At 42.4% G+C, this 25204-nt stretch overlaps 1 protein-coding gene across 2 annotated transcripts in view; it reads left to right on the top strand.

The window, feature by feature from the left end:
• Positions 1-25204, top strand: part of DPYSL2 (dihydropyrimidinase like 2) — a 67352-nt gene that overhangs the window by 11277 nt on the left and 30871 nt on the right. The window contains exons 1-3 of one of the 2 annotated variants that reach the window (XM_063310867.1): positions 9901-10069; positions 19173-19261; positions 20452-20636. In XM_063310867.1, coding sequence (XP_063166937.1) covers positions 10031-10069; positions 19173-19261; positions 20452-20636 — 313 coding nt within the window. In that variant the 5' untranslated portion in view covers positions 9901-10030. Of the gene's footprint in view, positions 1-9900; positions 10070-19172; positions 19262-20451; positions 20637-25204 lie in introns of those variants that run through there. The other variant, XM_063310866.1, reaches the window with a different exon arrangement.

Genomic DNA, 25204 nt, shown 5'->3' with positions numbered 1-25204 from the left:
GGGTGAGTATAAGACATAAATTATGCATTTAATATGTTCACTGCCTTTGCATTTAATACTTTTCCTCTTCTGACACTTAAAAAAAATGAGCAATTCAGCTCTGAAGCCACACCCAAGGTTTTCCTGGCAGCTCAACATCTAAGTTGTGATTTAGTCCATGTCAGCTGCTTTGAGTGATGCAAACACTTTGAAAGGATAGGATAATAAATTACTGAATAAGTAATTATATCTTTATCAACAATGTTTTGGGTGGAATGAACTAATAGCCCTCTCCCAGTTCTTAAAAATGCACTTCCTTAAGTGCAGGATTAAGGAAACGCATTTTTGTGCAAACCAAGATGGACTGATAATCCTCTCCTCTCCACCCACCCCATTAGTTCTACTTTACAAAATCATTTTCACCAATTATTCCATTTCCCCCAAATTTTCATCCTGGCCATGGACTATTAGGCAGAAATAAGAGACATGGTTAGTTCTGGATATCTATTGCCTGTCTCCCATCTGTAAAACACTGGACAGATGGAAGAAATGAGACGGAAAAGCATTAGGCATGGTAAGCCACAGGAGTGGGGAGGGGGGAGATACCAAATGAACAAGAGTATTTTTGGCAAATATATTTTGCTGCTCAGATTAGACTTCAAGTTTACATTTTTGCTTTTATTCTAAGCTGATTGCTCAAACACAGCTCAATTGAGACATTGTGCTAACCAGTGTTAATAAAAGGCTTAGCAGATACATCTGCCCAACAGGCTAAGCTAGGAGCATATTCTTAGTTTTTGGATGTTTGGAGCTGAGTGCTCATTTAGGGTTCAATGTATTGTGCCAAGTCAGGAAATGTGTTAATTCAGACACCTAGTTAAAGCAGTTGCATGAACATGGCTATAACAATTCTCTTCTTTGTGCTGTTGCTGACCTTAGAAAGCCTGAAGCAATTCATGTGGAGTGGGGATGATAACTTGATTACATATTTAGTGATAGGACTCAAATCAGATACAACTGAAAAAAATAAGGATTATGGGGATGGAGAGTGAATAGTTGAATGACAGCATCAAGACTGTGTGGTGACAGTAGGAAAAAGATGCAGATAACATGCTGAAGATTTTAAAGACGTTCTCAGTGCTGTAAAGAAGCCAGAATCGTGAATGTGGGTGTTTATCATCTTCAAAGAGTTTCTTTGAAATATTATACACCAAGAATAGGCCAATTAGGAACTTTAAAAGCATGTTATAGATGAGTGCTCTCACAAAATGGCTGCCAGCCACAAAATGTCCATTTACCAGAAGGCAAGCAGATTAAGTTTGTTTAAAATCAAATCAATCTTTATGACATTCATACCCCAGCATAGGTTAATTTATTAAATGTGTATGCCACCAAATACATATAGACATAAAGCAATAAAATGGCTACTGTAATTTTATAGAAGATGAAAAATTCACATTAATTGACATAAGAAATTGGCATCCACAATGACTTTTCAATCAGTCACTGGTAGGCACACCTAAATCATCTCAACCAAAATCACAACTCATAATGACCAATACACATACATGATAACCAACAGCTTCCATGGTCTGTGTGTATATCAGAGAGAGAGAAGGGGACACAGAATGTTTGAAGGACAAACCCCATCTCTTTTTGATGCATGCCTCAAAGGGGGCAAAGCTTCAGACTCAATGCTGCGATAAAAGCAAGAGCTTGCAGATGCCACTGAAGATGCCCATCAAACACCAAAGGCCTTCTTGAATAGCTCAGCCTTCACTGCTTTCCGGAAGGCCTGTATTGTATTTTGAGGTCCAAGAGAAGCTGGTTCCATAATGTTGGTGGCCTCCTGGAGAAACATCTCTTAACTTTGGTGCAATTCCTCCCCAACCTCTTCAGCATTTACTCTCCCCTCTGCTCTGCTCCCAAATAAACTCTATTATCTGAGTTTGCCGTTCTTTTTTTCCTGGGCAAGTGGGCAATCTTCTAACAAAAACACAGACCCGCATCCATCCGTTACAGACTCACCACAGGGGAGCCAGAAGCATTTTCTTATAAATGAAGATGATGCTTTGAAGCATGTCAACTTCCTACTTGTTGTTTTAATTTTTTTAAATAGTCAACTGGGGCAAGAAGTTGGTGGTAGTGCTTCTGGGTGCAATTCAGGGTGATGGGTATTGCCCATAAAGCCCTATATGGCATAACACCTGGTTATTTGAGGGACTGCCATTGTTTCTGCCCATCTGGTAAGAGCTGGCATAGTTGACATACTCCAGGCCCCTTCCACTGAACAGCGTCATCTATTGGGACCCAGGGAGTGTACCTTCTCTGTCATGGCACCTGCGGTTTGGAATGAGATCACCTCAGAGACTAATTCAGTTCCTACCCTAATGGAAGACCTTGAAAATCTGGTTCCCAGGACTTGGGACAGGACAGAGTGGTCTCCTTTCTTGGTTTTGTTTTGTTTTTTGGTAAATATAGCATGTCTGAACTGATGTATATTTTATAATGTATTTGTATATGGTTGTTTCAATAGTGAGCTGCCCAGAGGTGCTTTAGAGTCAGGCAGGATCTAAATTTAATGAAATAAGTCAGGTGGGCACCAAGGATTTGTAGGCATACTGGCATCAACGGGTATCACCAATATATTATATGCTATTCTGGGTAGGCTGCCTTAAAAACGGAGGGACAACAGAATTAAAGCAGTGTGATACTGAAAAGATTTAGCTGACCTCTCTTGCTCAGTGGCCTATAATAACAGCCATAGCATCACTAAGAGATGACCATCTAGCTTGAAATGCCTCCCCTGAAGAAGCATTGGTTTGGCAGTTTGTCCTAATCTTTAGCTTAAATCTGTTTTCCTCACTATGGTTTCCAGTTCTGGTCTCTTGTCTGGAACAACTGACCAAGTCTGTTCTTTATGATAAGCTAGAAAAGATTTGCAGTAGCTTCTCTGGAAGGAAAAACATAACTTTGGTGGAAATTTTGGCAGGTTTTATTTATTTTTACCCCTAAGAGGGATGACATGACTAAAGGGAAACATGAAGGTGGTTTAGCAAATTATGCATGTGATGGAGAAGATGGGTTTTTTCACCCTCCTCCTTCCATAATTTTAGAGCAGTCTTCCCAAACACTATGGTCCCCTGCCTTGAGAGTATGATTCCCATACTTTCCGGTCAGCACAGCTAAAAAAGAGAGTTATGTGGCTCTTAATCTTAATAACAAATCAGGCAGTATTTGTCAGGCTTGAAATAGGCAGCTTGGATTTCTCAGCAAGGAGATTCTCCTTATTGAGAAACTTTGCCTTGCCCTGAAGCTTTGCCCAGCAGTTCTTCTGCCTGGAAGTATCAGACCCAGCTTCTGCCCATCAGCTGCACGTGCACAGAACCCTCTTCCAGCTGTGGGAACTACTGGAGGCCTCAGAAGCAAAGCAAGCGACGCAATGCACCCATTTCACTTTGCTTTAGAAGCAGGAGGACCTGCATTGTTTCACGAAACAGCTTTGAAGAAGCTCTTTGCTCAAAGCTTTTGAAGGCTACTCTCTGTGCTGCTAGAAGCCTAAATAATCAGCCCACAGTTTGCAAGATACAGTTTCATTCATGAATGTCCAATTCCATGTCATGCTCTAGTTAAGCTAAGACCTTTTATAGTCAGTCATGATGTCTGCTACTTCATATTAACCAAGTCACAGCTTCATTTGCAGTCATCTTGAGAATACCTTCTTTTGAGTGGTGGGAAGGGAATAAGGAACCCTCCAGTTCAGCAGAAATCCACAACAGCTGCATTATTCTTGTCTCTACTGCATCTGTTGTGGATTTCTGCTGAACTGTATTGTCTAGAATGGTGGGTGGGCCCAACACTGGAAGCACTTTGTTTTCCTAATCTCTCCCTTTCACATATCACCAACCAGCAGAAAAGTATTTGGCAATCTAGTCCCTAGAGCAGTGCTTCTCTAAATTGGCAACTTTAAGGCATGTGGACTTCAACTCCCAGAATTCTGAATGCTGGCTGGGGAGTTCTGGGAGTTGAAGTCCACATGTCTTAAAAGTTGTCAAGTTTGAGAAACACTGCACTAGAGATTGAACCCGTGAGTCTACCACTGTTGTACAATTTTGGGATTTTGCTGTGGCTTCTGTAGGTCCCTTTTGTCCTCTTAAACCTCATTTGCACACCTTACAAGTTAAAATATATGGAAGAGGGCTTCCAGATAGAGGTGACTACAAAATTGTTTAACTGGATAGCACCAAACACACCCTATTTCAGACAGTACAATTAAAGGCATAAAAGAAACGGGGGGGAACTAATCTCAGGAAGGAGGAAGAACTTCCATGAGAGAGCTACATGATGGAACTCATGAAACATAAGGCAACTTGCTAGTTGTCCTAAGACCCCCTGAAACTGACATATGCTGGGAAACTCAATAATTAAGAAAAGTCCATCTGCCATCCCTCATTATTTTTAGGCTGCAGTGGGGATGCCACTTTAGAATTGTGCAAATGTTGTCAGAAAAACTACCCTTGAACAAAATCGTGGGACTCTGCTTCTCTCTTGGACTTAGGAGCTTTGAGAGGTTATTTCAAAGATAAGGAGAAAGGTGGTCAGGAAACAAACCACTAATTAAGAAGACAAATGCTGGCAGAGGAAAGAAGCTTCTTGTGGCAGAAGCTGGCTAGTGACAAAGGAGATGGTATGCCCATTCTTCCTAACATGACCAAAACATACCTTTGATCACAACCTGGTTTAATCTCAAAAATAAATGGGAAAGCATTAACAACTTCACAGTATGAACATGTGGTGGGGTATTACCAGATAAAAGTTTGTGGGTGGGCGGGTGCTTTTATTCTGGTACATGGACAAGGTGAGAGCAATTCCATATGATCAAGGGATAAGACTGGGATGGCCAGGAGAGCAAGATGCTGCTATAATCTGCAACCAAGAACAGGGCCTCTCTTCTAGCAGGCTGCTCTGGGGTGGTGGCAATGGGATAACTTGGTATTTGGAGATATCTCTTCATCTGCAAAAGTCTCCCCCCCCCCCCCGTATTTCTTTGCTACTGGATTGGCTAATCTTCCTTTCCCCTTCCTCTTGGAACTCAGGACTGAGTTCTTGCGCGTGGTGTGCACCGTTCCCTTGTTGCCATGGTTTGTCCCATCAGTACCTTCCTCCTCACTTTGAGCCGTAGATCTCTTGTCGCTTCCAAAGAAAATCAACCTTCTGAATTTGAGGACTGATTCACCCAACATTTTGAATAGGAGTTAGCTGGTAAGCAGTAGGCTAGTAAAAGCTGGAGCTTTGAATGTGAAATATTACCCAGCAGGAGAAGTGAAGACAATGTATGCTTACTGCTTAGGCCTCTAAGCTGTCTTCGGTGGCAGATAACACAAGGTTTTCTGGGTTTGTTAAGGCTGCAGGGCTATTCAGCAGTATGGAGATGCTGCTGAGTTCCAGCTCTGAGATCCTCTTGTGGCAGCATCTGGAGGACTACTGATTTGTCTATTTAACTGTGAGTTTAGTTCTACTGATCTCTAAGGTTTTGTTCACATTAAAGCCATCCCATGGTGTTGCGAAAATCCAGAGGAGTACTAGATGGCGCCAAAGAGTTAGTTTGCTGTCTAGAGGTCAACTAGATCCTTGCAATCCAAATAGAATAGGCCTGGCCATGTATAACTCTTAGTTTAATTATTGTTTAGTGAATAAATCACCACTCCCTAGATTCATAGGCAGTCCTTGTTTAGTGACTGCCTCATTTAGTGACCATTTGCAGTTACAGGTGATGGAAAAGTAACTTTGTGACCAATCCTCACATTTACCTTTGCAGGTCTCTAAAGCAAAGGAAAGCTGGGGTAAGATTGTAAGCACAGTCAGTTTCACTTAGTGACTGCTTCAATTAACAACCAAGCTGCCAGTTCCAACTGGGATTGCTTATTGAGGACTACCTGTACTGACATACACCATGGTTTATAAATCATAATGGCTGGGTCACTTTAAGCCAAAACTCAGCCATGTTCTGGCATACCAAGTTGCAGTTACCCAGCCAATGAGGGTTATGTTCTGTACATGTACTAATGTATACAGAATTGCAAGATCCAGGTTTTGGTGCATTCCCCACTGCAGTTGCCAGTCTCCTGCTGAATTCAGGGGTCAGGGTTTTGAAAGTCATATCAAGTATTGATTTAGGTCTAGTTGCAACAAATGTCCTGGTTTCCATATAATCCCCAGCAAAGCAGATGCTTATATGTTTTTTATTTACTGAAAGGAAAATCCCCCAAACAGATGCCTAGTGGTGGCCGACCCCTGGAATTTGTTAGTCCAGATGTTGACTGCCTGCCTGTCCCAGTGAAAAGGAAGATCAATAACCTCCTTGCAGCTTGTCTTCTCCCCCAGAAACTCTTCAGATCAGTTGGGCCTGGATTTGGAATGACTGGAACTACAGTAAGGTTCACATCTGGAGATTGTCAGGCTGGCTGAGAGGGGCAAGCAAGTGGTTTGCAAATGTGAATATATCCCACTGTAGTTTCCGCACTCAGCTGCCTGGGCCATATGGTAAAGAATCAAGGCCACACATTTGGCAAAGCTCTGGTTTACCATGGCCTGCTGAATAAGCTACAATTAGCTGGGCTCCTAGCACAGCACATTAAGCCTCAAATCCTGCTTCACAAGCCACAGTGGCTGGATTCGCACCACACGCTAAGCTAAAATGAAACACCCTGCAACGGGGCTTAGTACGGCATGTAAGCCAAGCCACCGTGCACTGGCCAGAAGCAGATTATAAATTGCAAGACAGCGCTCAGGACTGGCTCTGTACTGGTGGCCGCCTCCTGTGGGAGGCTTTGCTGGGCTCCAGAACCATTTCCAGAAAACACAGGAGCATAGGATGTAGCAACTTATCAATGTAAAGTCTGGCTCACAGCTATATCTTCTTGCTCCACTTTGTGGTGCTCTCCCAATTCCACTCTTCCACTCTGTGTGTTTCAATCTCCAAAAGATGCTTTGGTGGGCATAGGAGTGTAAACGCAACATCTGCCTGCAACACTTTGAAGCTTCTGGGTCTCTGTGGGATTGCCAGTAGCTACAGATAGTAGTTACACAATCCCAGGCAAACAGTTGCTTTAAGGTACTGTTGACAGATGTGATGTTTGCATTCTGCCGGAATGTCCACGGGGTGTGGTCAAAAAGTCAAGTCAAGAGTGGCCACAACACTGCCATCGAAGCTCTGCCTGGAAAATTTTACATGCATTCCAGGTGTGTCAAAGCATCTTCTGGAAACTGAATCCAAAACACTGCAATCTCTTGTGATCACGAACCTTTATTAGCAGAGGTGTGAAAGCTAGAGCTGTGGGAAGAGGTTCTGCTCTACCTTGAGACAGGCCAATCAGCATGAACCAACACCCAACGGTGACTTAATCCAGGCAATCAAGTTGTACCACCTCAAATGGAAACATCAAATGGGCCAACACAATCCAGGCAGCATCAGAACTGGAAACCTGTTAATGTCCAAAGCAAAGTGGGACACATGCTCTGTGCTGGCCCTTGGAAAGGGAATGTTGCTTTGATTCAGCAGCACTTGGATCAAAGCTTCATCAAATCCAGGGATGTCTTCAACGCTTGTACAGCCCTGGTGCAAACTTTGCTTTGGTATGAGGACTGCAAATGGCCCTTCAGTGGCATTCCAGAGGGCTGCACGCTCCAAAAATAAGGATAAAGGCTAGAACTGTTTAGTAAATGCAGCTAGCAGGATTGGTCCCCACAGATTTAATCATTTTTTGCCTTTGGCTGCATTAAAAATTACAATTTGGTGCTAAGTTTTGGATTGGTCTGGAGCACTGGTTCTCAACCATGGCGACTTATAAGACATGTGGATTTGGGAACCCTGGGAGTTGAAGTCCACATGTCTTAAAGTCGTCAAAGTTGAGAAACACAGGTCTGGAGAATCATAAGGAGCGTTAGGTTTCAGCTCCTTAGAGGGGCTGTTTGTAGGGCTGAAAGGTGGGAAAGTAACAATTTGACAAGTTTGGAAGAAACTTCAACTGGTAATACCATGAATCAATAAAGGAGTGCAGAGATAACTTGAATGCATGGCAGGGGGACCCGCAAAACTTCACCTCAAGTTTTCGTAGGTTATTAAGATCAGCTCCAGAGTTCATGTTTCCAAGTATTAACCTTGCGTGGTAATTTAACATTTCCTGATAGCCAGGAGGAGCAAAGGGGTTTGGGGATCTCTATTATTCTTGGCCAGTTGCCTTGGGGATGGATGCTGGGAAAACGACCTTGGAACAAAACAGAAATGCAGAGGACTGTAGAGAACAAGGTGCCACTGCACCATTCCTTGCAGATTTAAAAAAAAAAACTTACCTGAATCTCAGTGCTGGCTAATAAAGCACCTGTAACTTGCTAACTACCTAATGATTTTTTAAAAAATTGGCAAGCTAGAAACTTTTTATGGATTTGCACGATTCATTAGAGTCCTCTGTAGCACAGCATGGATTAATTCCTAACTCCCCTGAGGCCTTTGCTACTACCTCTAATTAGTTTCCTCTAACGATGTTTAATTCTTTTGTGTGTATATACAGTATAGGTTTAACTGTTTTGTTAAAACAAATCTGGCTCATTCACACGTGCAAACCCTTACTTGATCAAGGGTGACCAGCCTGCATGTGTGAACCAACTTGCCTAGTGTCAAATCCACCAGACCTGGGTTTAAGATGGCACACATTTCCCGGCTGGTTCTGCTTCGGATTGCGCTGTTCTATTCTGTCGCTCGAGGCGTCCTCACCGATCCTTCTGCCTGAATTTACAATAACCCGTAATTTCGTTTCTATTTCAGCCGAGAGTCAAAAATATAAGTCGGGAAAGGATTCGTGTTCTTTTTTTAAAAGCACAGAAGGAAGAGGGGTGGGCGTAAAAAAAAATGGACCAGAAATGCCAGGGGCAGACGAAAAAAGAAAAGGAAGGGGGGGCGACAACCGTTTTCCTGCTGCAAAACTCAATACCTTTTGCTGAGAACGGCTTTCGCTCTTTTGGAAAACAATTGGGGGGGAGCGCGCACAGCAAAGGCGAGAAAGACGCTGCCGCCCCCTCCATCTTTCTCCTGTCTGGCTGGCAAGAACAGGGCGTGGACAGCAGCTTCGCAGCCGCGCTCGCTCCTCTGCAAAACGGCTCCGCGATGCAACGCCCGCGGCTTGCAGCGCCGAGCGCGACGGCTGCAGCCCAAGATTGTTCAAGGAAAAAGGGGGCGGCTGGGGGGAAGGGAAATCATCACAGCCCATGTCTACCCCCGCCCACCCCGTGGCCTTATTGCAGGGAGTTTCGGAAGCCCCGCCGGTGCACGGAGAGCGCCACCGCGCCAGCCCGCCCCCCTCGACCCTGCGGCGGCCGCCCGCATCCCCGGCGCGCGCGTCGCGAGCCCGGTCCGGCGGCGGCCGCCCGCGCACGCCCGCCCCGCCGCTCGCGCCCGAGCCCCCCAGCCCGCCGCCCCGCGACGCCACTGGCTGCTTCATTGCGCCACTTTACATGTTACCGCTCCGCGCGCTTCCCATTGGGCGGCCTCCGGGGTTCATTTGCATACCGCCGACGGCCGCAGCCAATCGGGTGCGGAGCGGCCTCGGCCCGCTCTGGACGGGGTCCAGGGCGTGGCGGGGCGCGCAGGCGCGGGTGAACCTTCCTTGTGAGGAGGCTTTGCTTTGCTGTCGAAAGGCGATCCTCTCGCGCTGCCCCCTCCGCCGCCGCCTCTCCTCCAGCTTTAAGGCTGGGCTGGGCTTGGAGCGGCAGTGGGAAGACAAGGCGAGCGCCGCTTTCTTCTCCTCCTCGCGGGGCTGAGTTGGTTATTTTGCAAGCCTGCCCGTGGTTTGCACGGCCTTTTTCCTTCGTGCAGCAGCTCTCACGCATGCAAAGCGAGGGAGAAGCGTTGGCGTTCCCGGTTCCCCGTCTTTAAAGCCGCAGTCGTAAAAAGGTTTTAATTCGCCGAGAACAGGACCCCGACCGGCGTCTGGTTTCTTTTCGATTGCGGCGGGAAAAGCCTTGCGTGGGAGTTGGTTCCCCGGGAGAGAACGAGATGTCTTACCAAGGGAAGAAAAATATTCCACGCATCACGGTGAGTGAGTGGCGGGGCGGCGCGGGAGGGTGGGTCAAGCCCTTTGTGTGTACGTCTGCATGCAGGGAAGGTTAAAAGAAAAAAACGAGCCAGCTTGCAGGCTCTTCTCCGTCGGGAGAAAGAAGCGCGCCAAACCTGCTTTTTGATGCGCCGCCAATGAAAATAAATATATGTGTATATATATTAATGCTGGTAGTGGGGCAAGACCGGAATGGAACAATGGTCGCCTTGAAGTTGCATCGTGGTGCAGAAATGAAGTCTGCCCCCCATCGTCGCTTCCTTCCTCTCCTCTCCTTTCGGATTCCTGCTCTTTTGGGGCGCCTTAAGATGCTTCTCCTTGGCAGCCCGGTTCTTCGCCATCGGCTGTTGCATTTTATAGACCAGCCTGGCATAATAGGCGAGAGGCTTGTCCCATGACCGCCCCAGCAGGCGACGCGGTTTTATAAGCCCCGCTGGAGCTTCTCTTAAAAAAAAAAAAAAAAAGGCAACAATAACAACCCACCCCCAAATCCTAGATTTGATTCTTCTTCTCTCCCTCGGAAGAAAAGATAATCAAAGCCTTTCATTTTTGCAAGCCCATTTTCTGCAAGGAGGAGAGGGTGGGTGGGTGGGTGAATCTCCTACAGCCAGGGTGAGGATTGAGGGTTTTGTGGTTGTGTGCAGGAAAATTGTGTGTGTGCATGCAGACTGCAACATCAAGTGGATATAATCTGCTTTAAAGCAGCTCCATCCACTACCCCCAGCATCTTAGGGAAGGGAAGATGGATGGGGGAGTGGTGTGCAGGTTCCTCTCCCCTCCCTTCCCAACCCACTTCATCTTAGCTTTTTTTTTTTGTCTCCCCCCCTTTACTTATACAAAGGAGGCAATGCAAGCAAGACTTGGATGAGAAGGCTGGTTTCTCCATGTTCCCCCCCCCCCCATAATGGAACTTGGTCTAGCAAAATGAGCCCCTGGGGGGCTGGGTGCATTCTTCCTTTCCTTCCCCACCAAAGAAACGATTCTAGGGAACGTGCCCCCTCCCCATCTGGCCCCGTCCCCCCCATTCCAGCCCTTTTTAGAGCAAATAGGATGCCCCCCCCTGCAGGGAATCCTAAAGTGGGAGAGGAAATGGAACAGTTATATAAAAGTCTGGTGATTGCGAAAGGATGGGCTTGTCGAGCGTAGAGATTGGATGCAAGCATCAGTGATGCTGGGTGTTAATATGATAGTTGACTTACTTATAATTAGTACTAATCTGACCTTTCTTAAATAAGAAGAGGCTTCATTTTTATTTGACAGCCCGGTATCCTGCAGGCCCTTCCTTTCAAAGCAAGCATCTGTCTTGAGCTTCAAAGCTGGGATTTGAACATGATTTGGAAGAACCTCTTCTCTTGCTGAGCTTTATTGGTGTTATGAAATGCTGTTTTGGAGATCTGTTCTGTTTTGGAGATCTGTTCGTTGAATTTATATTGTCACTGAGTATTCAGATCCGAGTTTTCTGTTCTCTTACCCACGATAATGCATTGTAGGAGGAGATCCATGTTGGTCTATGGTGCTGCTGGGCTCCTTCTGATAATGCAGGCCTTTGGCAACATGCTTTATTTCCATTTTAATAAGATGGTGGAAATCTTACAGTGCAGGATTGGTGATAATAATACTCAAAAGGAAAAGGGAAAATCCTTATGGTCTGCTTTATTTTAGCATGGAAGCCTAGAATAGCTCTGCAGGGTTAATGGTGTTACAACAATGGAAAAGGACTGAGCACGTGATTTTGCACAGCTTTTTTATCCAGCAATTAACAGAAACAAAGCCTGGATCGGGGTGGAAATTAATTTTGTTTACTTTCCAACACCAGAATTTATCTGCAGCGTTAATGTGCAGCACAGAATGAGGCTTATTGTATTGTTGCTGTTAGTATGTCTTTGTATATGTTTTCTGAACTTTATGTTTTCTGTAGTTTGTTTGTCTGAGTCAGACTTGGCCTCTCTCTGTTCTTTCCTTCCCGACACAAAGTTGTGGTGCTTCTGGTTCAGGGCACTTTATCGAAGTGTGGCTCAGTTAGAAGTTGTGAGCCATGGGTTGAAGATACTATCTAGTTGGTCTCCTTGAAACATGACAAATTTCAGTAACCAAACACCCTTAAGCGATGAGTCCTTTCATACAGATTAGCAGACAATGTGTGTATGTATCAGAATGCAGAACTATCCTACTGAACTGTGTTTAGAGTTGATGTAGAAGAACCGTGATATTAAATATAATTGTTTTAATTTGGAGAAGAGACATGAGACAAATGTCATGGGCTTCTGTTGCAGAAGTGTAGGTTTTTCAAGGGATAAAGCTGTTCTCTTAGATGGTTATTTCTATGGATGCCTTTGGTCTAAATTTGCTGCATTGTCCAGAATTCACTGTTATACTAAGCAGTGATTGGTTTAGTGATAATTCGTTGAATAAGCTGCTGTTGGCTAGGTTTACACATTACATAAAGCCATAAACTATGTTTTACAAACCAAAGTAGCTGGGAATTGCACAACACATTAACTCAAAGCTGAACTAATGTATGTGAACCCAGGGTATGAATATAAGTCAGTAACTTTGTATTAAAAGAGAACTACTTCAGGTTAAATTGTTTTAGATTAAAGCCATGAAAATTAGCTGTAGAACAGTCAAGTAAACAAGTTGTATTCCGTGTAGTAAGAATGTCAGAACTCAAGTCTGAAGTATCAGACTGTCACTGCAGGATACATACATAGCCTGCTTTGATTTGGAGAAAAAGTTACTGTTATATTACAGAGAGAGTAACTTGCAGATTATAGTAGTGGGCTGAGGAGGGAACCATGGGACTGAATCTCCTGAACCTTGGTCACCAACTTCTTGAGTTCATCTGCAGGACCTCAGAGATCTGCTTTCTGTGCTACTTGGGGCATCTGTTCCACAGATTGATCATGCATTTCTGGAAGACAAGTTAAGGAAGCTATCATCAAACACCTGGTCCTACACTCATATGATCTACAAATGATGTCACCAAATCACCACTATAAAACATAACTGTTTATTTTGGAATGTAACCTTGGGGCAAGAACCTCCATTCTGTAGGCCCTCAAGAAGTAACTGAATCTTCCCAATATAATTATACTATAAATATTCTGTGTATTGTCTCTTTGCTCCAAAGCAAGGTAGCCAACAAGTTAAAAAAACTTAAAATGTAAAAAAGAATTAAAATCACAGTTAAAATTCAGTTGAACTGAAAAGGCTTGGCTGAAGAAGATCTTCATCCTTCCTAGAAGTTGAAAAAGCTGCATTCCATCACTTGGGAGCAATGTAAGAGAAGGTTCTCTCCCATGGACCTGGTAAGCAGATCTCAGAAAATGAGGACTTCTTTAAGAGCATCTCCCCTTCCTAGAAAGGTTCATATTGAAAAAGGGGTCCTTCAGATACTCAGGCCCTAGTCTAGCACTTCTAAGCAATCTGAGTGCTGTGCCTCCTCCTCCTCTTGTAGAAAGATGGATTGCAGTGGGAGGCTAGCATGCTTGGAGTGCCTGGATTGGGCATGTGGATTCAGGGTCCAGCTCCAGTATGACACCCTTCAAGAAGTAGTTCAGCAAGAGTTGCCCTTGGAAGAGTGGGAAGGTTAGACCAGGCAAGAGTGCCTTGATTCTGGCTGGGTCACTATGGGTGGTGCTGAGGACCAGGTTGAGGTTACTGCGGGGGCCAGTGCAGTGAGAGCAAAAGCTGTTAAGTGGGAGTCCTGGTGCCTGGATCCCATGGACAGCTTAGTCCAGAGCTAGCAACTTGGCAAAGCCATCCAGACAAAGGGGGCGTGGCCTTCCTCAGTTTACTCGTGGCCCCGCAGGGAGATTTTACCCCCAGTTTGAGAGCTCTTACAGTACAACTCCTAATGTCCTAACTTAACATTTCTGATCCATCTGTTAACCCATCCTAAATTGTGTGCTAGAAGGTGCTAATCAGCCTAGGGACTGGATTTACTCCTTGAATCACAACATACTACTCCCGTTGAGATAATCTAGATTTTGTCTGTGCTAGGGAGAGGAAATTGTCTTCGCAAGGCTTTTAGGTGGACATGGGGTCTGCACAAGGTCACAAGAAATGTATTTCTTCAGGATTGTAGTCTAGTGAAGAACTTCCCCATAATCACTGATGGGATGGGGTGGAGGAGCTATGAGGTCCATTAAGCTTTCACGTCCTCCTGTGAAGTTTCCACAAACTTGGTCCCCTCCTTCCTTGCTGCAGTTGAAACATTATGAAGCACCTCCAGGTCTTCAAGACATGATACCTAAAGTATTTAAGAGAACTACTTTTCTATCCAGGCTTTACTTTCTAATATTTCTAAAAACTGTGCAATAGGAAGATTTTTAGATAAGCTTATTTACAGTGATCAGATAATCCCCATGTGTAGGGATGTAAGGACAAGGATAAAATTTATCAAATATAAGAACAAGAATGCACGTCTTCTAGGAGGCCTTGGCACTGATTTTCACTACAATCCTCTTTTGCTGATGGGCTTATTTTTGCTTGCTGCCTTTTGATCCAGACATTGATAGATCTGTCTTCCATGAGGTGTCAAAGCCCTTAAACTTCATTAGATACCGCCCATACTTTTATGAACAAACGTTAAGTTATACGTAATACATTACATATCAAGGGACTTTTTGTTTGCATATTTTTCAACTTCTCCTAAAATTTTGTGGGGAGCAGGAAAGATGATTTTTTCCTGCTGCATCACAGTTCCTTAAGATACTACATCTCTAATTGTGATCATTATTATTCAGTAAACATAGGAACAAGAAAAGCAGGAAGTTCTTTGCTCTTCAGATGGAAGCTGGGTAGTCAGCAGAGCTGCTGTAGTGAATCTCGGAGCAGGGGGGTTGAACTAGAGGACCTGTAAGGTCCCTTTCAACATCATAATTTTAATCCTGTGGTTAAGTTTGAAGTAATTTAGCTCATGTATGAATTCATTGTCTTGCAGTATGAGCTTCTTCTGTATCCCAGGCAAACAGGAAGCCAAAGAGCATTCTCTGATGGAATCTCTGAAGCTTCTTCTCTCAGATAGAAGTTATGTGTGTTTGTGTATGAGAGAGAGCATAGAGCTGTCCAACTAAATAGGTCTTTTCTTGGGTTCAAATGAGAGGCTGTAACATACAATAAAGAGCCCAAATAATCTCTGATTACCTCAGATAGCCTCACCAATCACTTTTGGTAAGACTGAGGTTAAAGGAGCTTTTGTGCATATCTTGACTAGGAGTGGGTGAATCTGTCATGCTTAATTTCATCTAGGACCACTATTTTGCAGTCTTTCTTGTCAGTTTGTGATTTCTTTTTTATAGGAAAATCTGCATGAGTATTAATACACATTTTTTGCATGTGCTGCTTCCTCATGCATACTTTTTTTTCCCTGCATGTCATGGTAACATCAACTGCATCACAAAATTTGGAAAAATGCACATAGAGACATCTGGCTGTGGTCTGGTTCAAGAAAGTATTGAATTTTTCCTCTAACTCTGGTCTCAGCTTGTGTAAAGCTGGTCATTGGTTGGAGGCAAACAGCAGATGGGAATGAACTTCTCCTATGTTTTTTCCTGGAGGTGAGAAAGCAGAGATTAATTCAGCCTGCTCAAAGTCACAACAGGTAAGAAGTAAGCGGGTTGGCGTGCAGCAGTTGTATTTGTATAGCAGACTTTTTTGGTGAGAAATGAACTAACACTTGCTAGAGTTGCTAGTAGATGAAGAAGAATTTGATGTGTATCCAGCTGTCCTGAGTCAATGCCAAATATGGATAGCCATTTTCTATCTTGCCCAGTACATTTGTGCCAATGTAGGAAAGGTGCCTTCAGATATTCAGTAGTTACTCAGCTTGCAGTATGGATCCAGTTAGAAATTAATCACTAAGGAAGGTCTTAAGGACCATTTCCATGTCTTCTTTTAGGAAGGACTTTGATCCTAAGCTTTTGATTTGGGGCAGATTTATGCCCTGAAGATTAGCATCAGAGATTCTGCTTGCTTAGCTCATCATTTAGGCTGATCAGATTGACGGGTCGTAGAGTCATGTCCTTTGAAGTAGTAGCCTTAATCCCAGTTCCTTTTTGAAATACTCAACATGTAGAGTTGGTGGATTTGTGCTGGGCAGGGTAATGTGTTGATCTTCCTTCTTACTCTTGGGCTTTTGATATTTCAGTGTTTGTAGATTGCATTCTTTTATTGGGGCATTGGTTTTATTTCTTGCATATTTGTAACCTGCCTGGAGACTGTCCTGCATGGCAGCCAAATAAACAAAACACACAAGCAAAGCTTCCAATGAATTCAGGGCAGAAAGCAAGATGTGCAGATGTTAGCTTGTCTTTGAAAGGTTTAGTTCTTCCTTGCTCAATACAGGCGCAACAATGCACTGATTGCATAATTTTGTATTTGAATGCATTTGAGTTGCCTTTGGCCAGAATTAACCCATCGTGTTTAGCATTTCCTTTCCTGTATCCAAATTATGAGGCAGATGTTCTGTTTTTTGAGACACTTACAGCTACAGATTCCAGAGTTTAAACTGTAACATCTGCATGGAAATCATATGCTCTGCAGCAGGTAAATGACTGCACCCTTTCCGTCTTTGTGTTTCATGCCTTCTGATTGTTACATAGTAAAGCAGCCTTCCCCACGTGGTGCTGTCCAGATGTTTTGGATCATAACTTCCAGAACTCCTTTCCAACATGGTGGCTTGTAATTTTGAGGGTTGCTGGAAGACACCCAGAAGGCACCAGACTGGAGAAGTCAGCCCTGTTCTATAGCTGAGATTGGTTTACTTCTCAACTTTCATTTCTTTTTACTTACTGAAAACATTTGCATTGTACTGTACCTGCTGCTCAGCAGATATCTGGGTGGTGATATGCAAAGGTATCAATATTTAAATTGTACAATCCAATACCATGACATTAAAGATTAAATTGGGGACTGTAGAGTGAAACCTCAATTTAATGGACCCACATTTCTGTTGTCCTAACAGGAACCACGCTGAGACAAGGAATAGGTCTCTAGTGTTTTATTACTGCTACATTAGACAGAAAATCCTAACAAACTGAAGAAGCGTGGGAAAAACCCAGACAGATAAACCCCAAAGTCAAGGCAGGTCTGATCTGTGTCTCTTTGAATGGCTGCTTAACTCCTCAGTACTACGCATGCGTTTTCCCCCCTGGATAGGGGCCCCCTCCTACTCACCATCAGTACTCATGACATCTGTTCTGACATCCCTTCAAATTACAGACAAGGTTGTTACATCAAGAGGAGTATGGATGAGAGAGATAGAGGGAATTATCTAATGTCATTACGCAAAGGGTGCAGATTATGTCATTTGTGATGATTTACATCATTTGCATAATGGTATCATACACAAAAGTTGGAAATTGTTACCGATAATGTAATTTGTAACTTAGTGGACATTTGCAATTTAATACACATATGGGAACAAGAGATTTCATCCCCCCCCCCCTGTTGGTCTATTAAATTAAGGTTTTACTTCTATTCTGTTATAGTTTAAAGAAGAAATAAACCTGTGAAAATCTACTGGGTTTTGCTTTGTCTTTTTTTAGTAGAATGTTCAGATTTATCATTCCAAGTAAGAAACAAAACAGCAGCTGGGCTTTCTCTACTTCTGGAACCAAATAAATTAGGGCGATCAGTTTATATAAGTACAGATTTATATTTGAGGATTTTTAAAAATCACTCTCACTTAGCTTGAAAGAAAATTAAATACGTTGCCTTTTGTTTTCCAAAAGGAGAATAATGTTTGGAATTAAACGTTCTTAAAGGTTGGATGGAGAGCTGTGCTAAAGGGGTGGGTAGGTGTGCATTTCTTTTGTTCCTGTCTTTCATTGCACAACCCACAATCCTTTCTCCACCTGTCTGCAGCCTCCCAGGATGCCTGAACTGAAAAAAGCAGAAAAGGTGCATAAGAGGTGCATAACAGAAGACAAGCAAGCCCAACTCAGCAATAGGAGCAGTAGTACCTCCTCCATCTTAATAACAAATAAATTCAAAAAGGCCACCAATGTTCTAAAGCACCCTGAGCAGAACATCGAAAACAGGACTCTTCTTTGCTAGGGAAGAAAATTTGAGTGAGATTGGAGGATAGGCTTCAGCCCAAAGGTTAATCCAAGTGCTAAGCTCTTAATAGTAGCTATTGAGCTGCCCGAAAAATTGCTCAAAGGCCACCAATTTATGGTCCACGTAAAGCACTGATGCTGATAAAGATGTAATTAGCCCATTTTCTTCTTAAATTGCCAAGCGGTAGAAACCCTTGCTGATTGGTAGCATAATATCCAGATATCACCAATTGATGTTGATCAACCTTCTTTCTGGTTTATAGTGTGCAGAAGACTCAAACAGACAAACAAATCCCATCTTCCTGTAATGTTTTAAGAAGGAGCTTGCTAACTGCATTGCTATGGTTCCTGCAGAACATTTTCATCTGGGAGAAATGCAGTTTTTTAGATTTTTTTCCCTCCCCCCTTTCTAGTTCATATAATGGCTGTGAGCAGATTTGTTTTCTCTGGAACATGCAGTAGCTTCATCAGAGGGCAGAACCAATCTGCTTGTTTCAAGCTTTGCTAAAATCCAGCCGAAAAGACTTGTTTGTGGTGCCAAGTTCCATGGCAACAGACTTTTGGTCAGTTTCCTTGATAGCCGTTAACTTGAAAGAATCAAGTGATGATTTTAACCTCTGTGGGTTAACTGTGGGTGATTTCAGGAAGCAAACTGACAGCAAAATTAAAAAGAAGGATTTCATAGGATGTTGGTCTCCCTTCTTTAAAACAGAGCAGTTGTTTTGCATTAGTGGGATCCTTGAAGTATTTTTAACTGGTGGATGTAGTTTAATAAAGTAGGTCAACCAACTCTAATGTAGCTTCTTTTTTCTTGAAAGCACACTTAAGGGGTGGATTGTTGAAAGGCATTCGTCTGTGATTCTGAGACATCATTTTGTTTTTCTGGCTGAAAGTAGCTGACTTATTTATATGGAATGCCCTCTGAATAATCCAAAGATACTTTCTGTCTTCGTCTGGGTCTGGGTTTTAAATCCAACTGTATGTTCTTACTGATGCACTGTTTGATGTCTTTGTGTTTCAGAGTGATCGCCTTTTGATCAAGGGGGGCAAAATAGTCAATGATGACCAGTCCTTCTACGCAGACATTTATATGGAAGATGGGTTGATAAAGTAAGTACCCAGTAATTTTGTTTCTGTTGTGGGACTAACAAGGAAATAAAAAATGTCCTAACACAGGAAGATAATGGGCTCCATGGAAACACTGAGATAAAGCAGATAATTGATGCTCAGGGATAGAAGAAGTAAAAAAAGAGTTTTAAGATTGAGTCCTTGAGAGTCAGGATCATTAAATTTGGTGCAGTCTGCTACAAAGAAAACATGCATTGAGTTGTAGTCCAGATACATAAATATAGATTTATGGTTGACCACAGAGATGGGTTATTGAGAACTTGAAGACAAAAGGAAAACTTTGGTGCTTTGGGACAAGGGTACTGGCACACAGTTTAGATCCTGGCATCTCCGCCTATTGGATGGAAGTCCATTGGGAAGACATGAATTGTAAAGAGCAATTACAGGATTTCTTGCCTGGCTCTTGTGCAGTTATTGCATTGCTGCTGTGTTTGTTATAACCTAAGAGTGCAAAAAATGCACTCCAGGGTCTGTATTGGGTGCCAATTCAAGGCATTTGCTGCAACTCTCATGAGAAGTAACAAAAGCTACCTGGTGGTCATTAGGAGTGGAAAAAGAAAAAGAAAAGGCTGCAGACTGGACTAGAGTGAATCAAGTTTGGTCTTCTGACTAGGTGGCTCTGCACCTTTGCTCTAAATGTCTCCTTTAATATCTTTGAAGCCTTTCCCTCAATCTTCCTATAGCATCTCAGCTTTGCTGTCCTGAAGCCCATTGCATGAAAGGCATGACCGGTGAGGGGCTTCTCATTTAGTACATCTGGATGGAGGTCAGTCTGTTAGGTGAAATTTCTATACCAGGGATGAATCTTTAGAGATGGGGAACCACAATAGATAAAGTGACTACAGGATCAGTACATTTAAAATTAACATATAAAAAAGATGAAGAGAATAAACTGTCTTTGCTTGGTTCTGAAAAGACAGCCAAGATGGTGCCAGATATATGAAAAGCGGCATTTCCCACACCGTGAACTTACTAGTACTTTCAGCTGGTGTTAGGAATAAATTGGAAGGCAGTGAAGTTCATATCAAACTGTCATATGTTCATGATACCTCATTTCTCTCCATAGTCTCGCTGAAGTATTTTGCTGTCATGGTTGATGAATTTTTTTAAAAAATCTTGAACATGTGGTTAAGACATTGATATCAGACTGCCTCTAAATCCTCTTATCTCAGACAAATAGGGGAGAATCTAATTGTGCCAGGAGGAGTAAAAACCATTGAGGCTCATGGACGAATGGTGATCCCTGGAGGAATTGATGTCCATTCTCGTTTCCAAATGCCTGACCAAGGAATGACCTCTTCTGATGACTTCTTCCAAGGAACAAAAGCAGCCCTAGCTGGAGGCACCACTATGATAAGTAAGATCTCCTTATCTAATTTAAATGTAATAGCCAAAAACATGGGAAGCAAAGCATGATGCTTGTAGTGCAAGGAATGGAAGATCAGGAAGGGGAGTGACCCATGGAACTGATGTGTCAGCCTGAAATTGCAATTATGTAGAGAGAAAGGAAAGTCAGTGTTAATTGTTCAGGATGCTTCTATTTTTCCTTTAGGGCAGTGTTTTTTAAACTTTTTGCTCTCAGGACCCCTTTCCACTTTTAAAAATTATGGAGGACCCCAAAAGAGCCTTTGTTTGTATGGGTTATGTTTATCTATATTTACCATATTAAAAATTAAAATTGATGCACCTGTAAAATATTTATTTATTGAACCACGAAAAAATAACAATATTAAACCCATTAGATATTAACATAAATATAAAATACTTCCATGAAAAAAATCTGCATTTTTTGACAAAAAATAATGAGAAGAGTGACCTTGCTTTAAATTTTTGCAAAAATCTTCAATATCTGGCCAATGATTTTGATTTTGCAGACCTCTGAGGGGGTCTTGAGGGACCCCCAGGGGTACTTGGACCACACTTTTAAAAACACTACTTTGGGGTTGTTACAGTCCTAATTTTACACTGATTTGAGGGGGGAAGCTAGAATCTTATTCCAGGGCACACAAACATAAGCAATTTCAACAATTGTGTGCATCAGCCCTGCCCCTGATATCCTAGAATGAGTCAGTAAACATCTCAGAGGAGGGGATTGACTTATTTTGGCTTATATTTGAGGAGCACACTTCTATTTGCAGTTAGGAAGCCTAAACAAACCACTGTGAATCATTGCAAAGTAGGCCTTAAGTTGCATAAAGGCAGATTCTGGTTGAACTTTAGTTGAAACTTCCTAGTAGTAAAGGTAGTTTGACAGTGAAGCAATGACCTTCGGCTATCAAGCTGGGTATTTTTAAGCAGAGGCCAGATCTGTTTCAGCTTCACTTGTTTTTCTTCTAGAAAATGTATGTGCATGTCTCTTCTGAGATCATTCCCACTGGCCCCAGAGGTTAGCAAACTCTTGAATTGGAGTTAGGATTATGCTTGAAATGGAATCTCTATCGAAAAGATGGAAATGCAGAATCGCATCTCTCTTTTCAGAGCATATTGAGGTCAGTTTTGAGGATGGAGGTGAATGCTTTTCTTTGAAGGCTACTAATTTTTATGGGCTTATTGCAAGACCCAGGATTACCATAAGTTGTCCGTAGGCATCGGGTTATTTGTTACTGTTTTTTTTTTTTAAAAAAATCCTTGAAATCTCACAAGATCATCTCTATGTTGTGAGTTTTGCACACAAACACTGACATTTGGTAGAAGATTGTGTCCAAGATCTAAGATTTCACGGCTTCCTAGGCTGCCAATTCCTGTGCAGAGGTAATATAGAGGCATCAGGGTTTTGAAAGATAGAATTGCCAATTGGTTCTCCTTTCCCCTGACATTACATTTCTTTGGTCCCTTGGACTTTGATAACAAGATACAGTAAAGCAAACTGGGCAACCTCTACATTTTTGTTTCTATAGCTACTTCTGCCTTCCCAGTGTTTCTTTTCTAGCTAATGTAATTTTATCTGCTGCTTCAGTGCTAAGATTCTAGTGAAGTTGTTCCCTAGATGAAAGTGTTAATGCACCAAGCCTTGTAAAGCAGCTTGGCAATTAGCCCTGGAGGAATTAGATGCTTATGTGCTCACATTATGTCCAGATTTGTAAAATATTTATTGCATCTGGCGGTGTTGATAGGATGTATTATGTCGTCCGTTTGGAAAAAGATTGCTGGCTACTGGTGTGTGGGCTGGAATGTCTTTTTGGTGGAGGAATGGAATAAACAAAGATTACGAGAGTCCCGTCAAGCCAGATAAGACTTTGCATTTTATTTGAAGGGATCTGAAATGGATTCTTGACTTCATTTAGGTTGTAGGATTTTATAGGCAATGCTGAATCCTAAAGATCTTAGCAAATTGATTGCTAGCAAATCCATTGCTAGACTGGGAAGAGCCCCCATATAGATTGGAGAAGATGTCAGAATATCGGGCTGGGAGAAATTGGATGTCATTGAGGTTTGCATTGATTGAAAAACCAACATGAGATTTGGATTTCAAAGCACAGGACTTTGAAAAGGACTCTGCTACTCACCTTTGAGAAGTTGATTATTATTATTTTTATAAGAAAAACTAATCAGGTCTGAAAACATCTTCACTTGTCTCAGTGGAGATACTGATAAGTCCCTTACAGTCCTTGGATGGTTTACACCATCTTCCATCCTCCTACACCTTTTTGCTGGAGATTTTTTTTAAAAAAAATTCTGGTCCGAGGGAAGAGGATGAGGGAAGATGTCAGCTGGATCTCATGTTAAATTAGAGGGATGAGCACTGGTGTTCAGAAGCTGGATTTGAGCTGCTTCCACCTTTGCTAACTGCAGTTCATTATATCAGTTGGACAGACACAGATGCGTCAACTGTTTTTAGTTGTAAACCATACCCAAATAATAGCAAATGATGGTCTATCAAATGTGTAAGCAAAACTGTCCAAGCGTCTTTTGGGAGAGGGATCCTGAGGCTAGTTTGAGCTTCTTCTAGGTGGACACATTACACTAAATGGCCTGTGTGTCTGTGTCAAAGGCTGCAAACACGTTCTATAACTGCATGGGCAACGTATGAGCAATGTCACACATTGCAGTGCCAATGTTTGTTTAATCATTTGTTGACTAAACTGTATTTGAATGAGTTCGTACAGCATACCAAACTATACACTATGATTTACATAGCTGGATTTTTCCAGCTTGCTAATTCTTATAATGGAGGCCTTGTTGCAAATTCAGGTTACCATTATGAAAGATTGGTTTGGTATGTGAAGTGGAAAATTCATGGGGGTAGACTTAAGCAAGGTCTGTATAGCACAGTAAGCCAAAACGTGGTTGCATAGTGTTGCTAAAAAATGACAAGGATATGTCCATAAAGTTTCTGTGAGTTGAATTTGATGAAAAGAGACTTACTTTTTTTTTTTATTTGGGGGAACCCAGCCATGGCTTACTTGTCTTGTGTAAATCCAATAATACTTCATTCAACAAGCCATGGTTGAACAGTATGGCATACCATGGTTTGAAGACAGCCCTAGAATTGGCAGAGCAGAGCAAAGTTGAGTGTTTCTTTGCAGGTGTAAATTCTTTGGATATCACCATGGTAAGAAGAGTGTCTATGTAAGGGCAATTTGATTTCCCTTAGTGGACTTTTTCTCATCCTTCTGGGCTAAATAAATTTGAGCAAAGATTTGCACATCTGTCATTGCAGTCCTTGAAGCTAAGTAGGGGCTAATACTCCACAACTTTCATCTTGGCTATCCTACACTTCTCCTTCTGTTGCGGATCCTTCTAAGGAACTGTTGATTCTCAGCCTTAACAGCTGGATTGGATTTTTGCAAAAAAAAATATGGCTTGTCATCCATCCTCCCCACTCACAAAGTTCTAGTGCTGGAGATGTGTCTTACTCATGGCACAGAAATCTTACATGTGGCATTCTGAGTCATGTATAACATCAACAAATGACCTGGGGAAAAATGAGTGAACAAGGAACACATCAAAGTAGGAGAGAAGGATGTACCATATTTTTGGAAGAAAGTGCACATTCATAACGTCAAATTTAGGTTTGCAATGAGCTCGCAAAGGCAAGTTCGACTAAGTCCTGAATTTTAGAAGGGTAAGCTTTATTCAGTTTTTAATTCCAAACCCAACACTTAATTTCTAACAGGGCCAAATGCTCAGCCAAGAACTGCTGTGTTGAAGTGACATTATTGTCCACCTCTTTTTTCCTCTCAGAACAGAAACATCTGGACGGTTGGCCTAGATATTTCTCTTTTCTTTCCTGCCTTCCACTTCCAAAATCTGAAAAAGGAAGATTTGGCATCTTTTTCAAGCAAATCAACTACTTTTAAGTACTTTCTGCAATAGTATATTAATTTACCCAATTCTGTATAATAATCCAGATTATGCAAAGTTATTTCATTGTAGAGAGAGAACAGGAAAAATAGAACGGCTTTGTACATAACGTAGATGACAGGGGAATTTGGTTTGCAATGGGAGATGGCATGGCATGTGTCAATCACTTTTATTCCAGAAGTGCAGGAAAGCAGTTTACAAGAAGAGGAGTGATCTGAAGGCAGTCCTGCAAAATAGTGTGACAGATGATGTGTTATGGAGACTTTTTGTAGAGTATTTCAGATGTTCATCCATGAATGTTTGGTGCCCTGGTTGGGATCACAAGGACATTAAGAGGAGGACTTAAACTAGCTTTGTACTTTGCTAAGCTGTGGACCATGCCTGGGCTCACACAAGATTTAATGTGATATGTAAGGTTTTAATTATGGTTCATTACCAGCTTACACATCTGAACCATAGGATGGTCTACAATTACATCTTCCAAGAGGCTATTGGAAGAGTATGAATAACTGGCTCACAATGCAGGTTCAAACTGAGTTTAACTCCAGAACCTGTTTAAGTCCTCTGTTGCATCCCATTGTATTCCGTTGCTTATAGTTCTTTGCAGAATCAATAAGGAAT

This window comes from Candoia aspera, chromosome 9 (assembly GCF_035149785.1).
Source record: "Candoia aspera isolate rCanAsp1 chromosome 9, rCanAsp1.hap2, whole genome shotgun sequence".
NCBI lineage: Eukaryota > Metazoa > Chordata > Lepidosauria > Squamata > Boidae > Candoia > Candoia aspera.
The sequence above is the reverse complement of the archived record's forward strand: the minus strand, read 5'-3'. Positions and strand labels throughout refer to the sequence as shown.